Genomic DNA, 5347 nt, shown 5'->3' on the forward strand with positions numbered 1-5347 from the left:
CTCTGTCTCAAAAAAAAAGAAGAGAGTTATTTCTTTGGTTCTCACAACTAACCAAATTAACTTTTATGGGCTTACAGAAAAAAACAAAGCTGCTCGGTTGCCGTAGCTCAGTGGTTAGGTCACCAGCCACATACAGAGGCTAGCAAGTTTGAACTCAACCAGGCCTGCTAAATAACAATGACAACTGCAACAAAAAAATAGACAGGCATTGTGGTGGGTGTCTATAGTCCCAGCTTGGGAGGCTCAGGCAAGAGAATTGCTTAAGCCCAGGAGTTTGAGGTTGCTGTGAGCTGTGACACCACAGCACTCTACCGAGGGTGATATAGTGAGACTCTGTCTCAAAAAAAAAAAAAGAAAAAAAGAAAAGTTGTTTCACAAGCTGCTTTTCATGTGTTTATAGACTAAGAAGTGTGTGGTAGGTCCAGGGGTCAGGTTCTACTGATAAGTGTGCAGGAATTCAATGGAGCTTCAATTCTATGCTCATATTTTATGACGATAGTTTCCAGTAGAAAATCATTCAGCTAGTGAGAGAACTCAGTCACTGCCCAGCTTGATAGTATCATTTTACAGGTGACAAAATGAGCTAGAAGAGCATTTTCAAATTTGAGAATGAGAAAAACCCTCAAGTTTTATGTGACTAAAAAAAAAAAAAAAATAAAGAGAAAGAGAGAGAGAGAAGATTCAAATTACCAAAATCAGAAATGTAGGAAGGGACACCAACACTGACCTTACGTGAGTAGAAAGGATCATGGTGTACTATGAACAACTATAAACCAGCAAATTAGATAACCTTGATGAAACAGACAAATTCCTAGAAAGAAATAAACTATTGAAGCTAAACTCAAAAAGAAATGAAAGTCTGAAAAGATCTATAATAAGCAAAAAGATTGAATTAGTAACCAAAAACTTTCCACAAAGAAAAGTCCCAAACCAAATGGTTTCACTGATGAAGTCTATCAAGTGCTCAAAAAGGATATTATGCCAGTCTTATGCAAACTCTTCTTAAAACACTTAAAATACTGAAGAGAAAACACTTCCCAATTCATTCTATGAGGCCAGTATTACCTTGATACCAAAACCAGACAAAGACATTAAAAAAAAAAACCCCAAAAGGACAGACCAGTCTCTCATCTGAACATAGATGTAAAAATCTTCAACAACTCATAAACTAAACCAACAATGTATAAAAACAATTATACTCTAGCCTGGGCAGGAGAAAGAGAACTTGCCTCAAAAATAAATAAACAAAAAGAAAAAGGATTACATATCACAATCAAGTGGGAATTGTCCCAGGAATGCAAGGTTGATTCACCATATAAAAATCCAACACTGTGCTATGCCATGTCAATAAAACAGTATAAAACCTGGGGCGGTGCCTGTGGCTCAAAGGAGTAGGGCACCAGCCCCATATGCCGGAGGTGGCGGGTTCAAACCCAGCCCTGGCCAAAAACTGCAAAAAACAAAACAAAACAGTATAAAATCTGTGTGATCATCTCAACAGACACAGAAAGAGCATTGATAATATCCAACATGCTTTCATAATAAAAACAATCAGCAAACTCAGACTAGAAAGAAATGTCCTTAATATGATAAAAAAAAAAGCGATGAAATACTGACACATCCTACAACATGGAAGCATCTAGAAAACATGCTAAGTAAAAGAAGCTAGGCAGAAATGGTCACATGTTATCTGATCCCATTTATCTGAAATGCTCAAACCTATAGAGACAAAAAACAGATTAGTGGTTGACAGTGGCTATGGAGAGAGAGAAATGGAGAGTGTCTGCTAATAAGGATTTCTTTTTTTTTTTTTTTGAGACAGAGCCTCAAGCTATCCCCCTGGGTAGAGTGCCGTGGCATCAGGCTCGCAGCAACCTCCAACTCCTGGGCTCAAGCGAGGCTCCTGCCTCAGCCTCCCAAGTAGCTGGGACCACAGGCGCCTGCCACAATGCCCGGCCACTTTTTGGTTGCAGCCGTCATTGTTGTTTGGCGGGCCCGGGCTGGGGATTCGAACCCGCCACCTTTTGGTGTATGTGGCTGGCGCCTTAGCCGCTTGAGCCACAGGCGCCGAGCCAGGATTTCTTTTGAGGATGATCAAAATATTCTGGAATTAGTTGCACTATCTTGTGAGTACACTAAAAGCCACTGAATCCTATACTTTAAAGAAGGTAGGCAGCGCCTGTGGCTTTTAAGAGTAGAGTGCCCCCTGTGCCGGAGGTGGTGGGTTCAAACCCAGCCCCGGCTAAAAAAACTGCAAAAAAAAAAAAGGTAAGTTTTAGGCTGGGTGCAGTGGCTCATGCCTGTAATCCTAGCACTCTGGGAGGTAGAGGTGGGTGTATTGCCTGAGTTCACAGGTGTGAGACCAGCCTGAGCCAGAGCGAGACCTTGTCTCTAAAAATAGCCAGGTGTTGTGGAGGGCACCTGTAGTCCTAGCTACTTGAGAGGCTGAGGTCAGAGAATCACTTGAGCCCACGAGTTTGAGGTTGCTGTGAGCTAGGATGCCACTGCCTTCTACCAAGGGTGACAAAGTGAGATTGTCTCAAAAAAAAAAAAAAAAGGTAAGTTTTAGGATATGTAAATTAAATCTCAAATTAAGAAAAACACTTTGATGATATTCTGTCTAGAAGGTGGGCCTGGAGTTCTTTGTAGGTAGAATTTGAAGACTGCTGAGTTCTGTCCTGGGGGTGCTCAGGGTAGGGATCCAGTATAACCTTACCATGGATCATAAACTCCATGGACACAGCTTTGAAAATGGGCCTGCCCTATCCCAGGTAATCTATAGAGTAAGAAAGGTATAAACCCTATTGGAACATTCCTATTTCTTGATGTTATCTGTATGAAATTTAGGTCTGAGGTGGGGACTCTCTGTTCCATGTATCCTCTGTTAGTTTCTCTTTTGATATTATTTATGAGTAGGCTAGTACAATAGGAGGAAGAGGGTATGTAACTTCAGGAAGCCTGTTTATCTCGTGGGAAATGTGGAAGTTGGACATGTTAATCTCTTTTGTTTTTGTGATCCGGGGTAGGGTTGTACTGTTCTGCTGGTATTTCATGATGTTTTATAATTTACAACATGAATTCTGGCATGAATCTCATTTGCTATGAACTTGACCTCCATGTCATGAGGTGGGCAGTTTACAAATGGATAAACTAAAGGTTTGAGGGTGAATGGATCAGCAGGATCCTACAGTGAGTTACTGACATGACAAAAGGTTATCCCAGTCAGATAACCTCCCGACAGCTGGCTAGTACTTTTCCCACAGCACTAGGCAACTTAAGAGAAGAGATGCCTCCTGATTTTTTGACTTGAAAGAAGAGAATGAGCCAGAAGGTCTTTGGTGAAGGGCTCCTAACCTGTGTGAGAAGAAGATGCCTCTGCGCAGGAAGCGGTGTGGTCTTTGGCCAGTGGCTCTCTCTATTCGGTTTACCAACTCTTTGTCAATTTTACTGCTTCCAAATCGAACTGGAAAACAAATTGGAAAAAATAAGGGGTGACATCTTAGATGGCAGGGGGTTTCATGATCAGATATTACTGAAATGAAGGGGGAAGTGAGTAATCCACACCCAATCTTAATGAACCTAGCAACTTTTTTAGGCATTCTGCTAAAGTAAAAGGTCTGTTGTATTAAAATTGACAGCTAAGACTGCCACTAGCAAAACAGGAACTAAATTATAGAACAAAATACTATTTTGCCTGAGATTGGATTCTGGTGGAAAACGTTCCCAGAATGTAGTCTAGCTAGGAACTTTTGATGACCACATATACAAAAACATACATATTTGATACACATATATTTATTTTAAGGGAAAATTTGTATTTGCTGACAATGCAGATTTCTCACATTCTTTATTTGTTGAACTGAATTAATGTCTGTCTTTTTTTTTTTGGAGACAGAGCCTCAAGCTGTCCCCCTGGGTAGAGTGCTGTGGCTTTATAGCTCACAGCAACCTCCAACTCCTGGGCTCAAGCGAGTCTCCTGCCTCAGCCTCCCAAGTAGCTAGGACGACAGGCGCCCACCACAACACCCGGCTATTTTTTGGTTGCAGCCATCATTGTTGTTTTTTGGTGGTCCCAGGCTGGATTCGAATTCGCCACCTTAGGTGTATGTGGCTGGCACCTTAGCCGCTTGAGCCACAGGCGCCGAGCCTAATGTCTGTCTTTAAGTGAATTCTTCCTCATTGATAGTCTATACTCTCAAATCATGAAAAATAGCTTTGACTTATAAACATTTTCGTTTTCTTTTCTCTTTGATAATTAGCAAAGATCTCAGAGTAAAGACTTCTCAATCAAAAATGCCAGTGGTATTATGGTATTGCCTGAGTGTAGCAAGACCCTCAAGGGAGGGCTCCTGTTTTGTTTGTTTGTTTGTTTTTTTACAAGTAGTCTTTTATTTTTTATACCTATTATGCCATGAATTCATAGGGAATAGGTTCCAGCAGCTTAGCAGCTCGGGGTCCTTTTTATTGGCTGTCATAAAGCTTGCTATGTCTATTATGCCATGAACTCATAGGGGATAGGTTCTAGGACCTTATGTTCCCTTTCAAATGGTTCTGTTGGTTCTCCTGTGTGCTACACTGTACACCTATTATATCAAGAATTCATAAGGAATAGGTTCTAGTAGCACAGGCTCCTTTCCATTGGTTCTCACAGAGCGTGCTTCTCTGGATAGAGCAGACTGGAGCTTTAGGTGAACCCAAGTACCTTTCTCTTTGGCTTCCTTCTTTTTCTGATCATTTTCTTTAATGTGTTTTAGGAAGCTATCTTGGCTCTTAAGAGTGCTCAATATGAACATTAATCCTCTTGGCAAAAATCTGGCCCTTAACTTGTTTGTTAACAATAATGCCAACAGCATGCTGGGTTAACACTGTAAACTCTTCCAGTTTTGCCCTGGTAACATCTGTGTGGCATGCCTTTTTGACCAGTATCCATTCCCTTGTTGTCTACATCACCTTTCTTGTAGATCTGCATGTATGTGGCCAAAGGAACAACTCCGCATTTTCTAAAAGGCCTAGAGAACATGTTATCAGGTACCTCGCCTCCATCCCTTTGGGTTTGTCATTTTGGTGAATTACTAGAAGATGGTGTTTCCAACCAAAAAACAAGGAAGGGCTTCTTGACAGTGAGGACCCTTCTTTAGCTGACCTCCAGGTTTCTAGCTCTATAATCAATATCACTGGAGGCAAAAGCTTAAGTAATCCATTATTGACTTGTAACTGCTAAATGGTTTAAATGACTATAAATATGCCTGTTTTGATAGCCCTTTCCTAAGTTCTAAACTGTTTTTTTTAAAAAAGGAAAAAACTTCTGATAATCTATTATTGATTTATTATTATTATTTTTTTTTTT

At 40.6% G+C, this 5347-nt stretch overlaps 1 protein-coding gene across 1 annotated transcript in view; it reads right to left on the reverse strand.

Annotated features, from left to right (window-relative positions):
• The window catches only part of WARS (tryptophanyl-tRNA synthetase), a 58458-nt gene that overhangs the window by 30435 nt on the left and 22676 nt on the right, over positions 1-5347 (reverse strand). The window contains exon 4 of the mRNA XM_023511504.1: positions 3355-3463. Coding sequence (XP_023367272.1) covers positions 3355-3463 — 109 coding nt within the window. The remainder of the gene's footprint in view (positions 1-3354; positions 3464-5347) is intronic.

The sequence above is a fragment of the Otolemur garnettii genome, unplaced genomic scaffold (genome assembly GCF_000181295.1).
Source record: "Otolemur garnettii isolate 467f Iridium unplaced genomic scaffold, OtoGar3 scaffold00020, whole genome shotgun sequence".
In the NCBI taxonomy this organism is placed as follows: domain Eukaryota; kingdom Metazoa; phylum Chordata; class Mammalia; order Primates; family Galagidae; genus Otolemur; species Otolemur garnettii.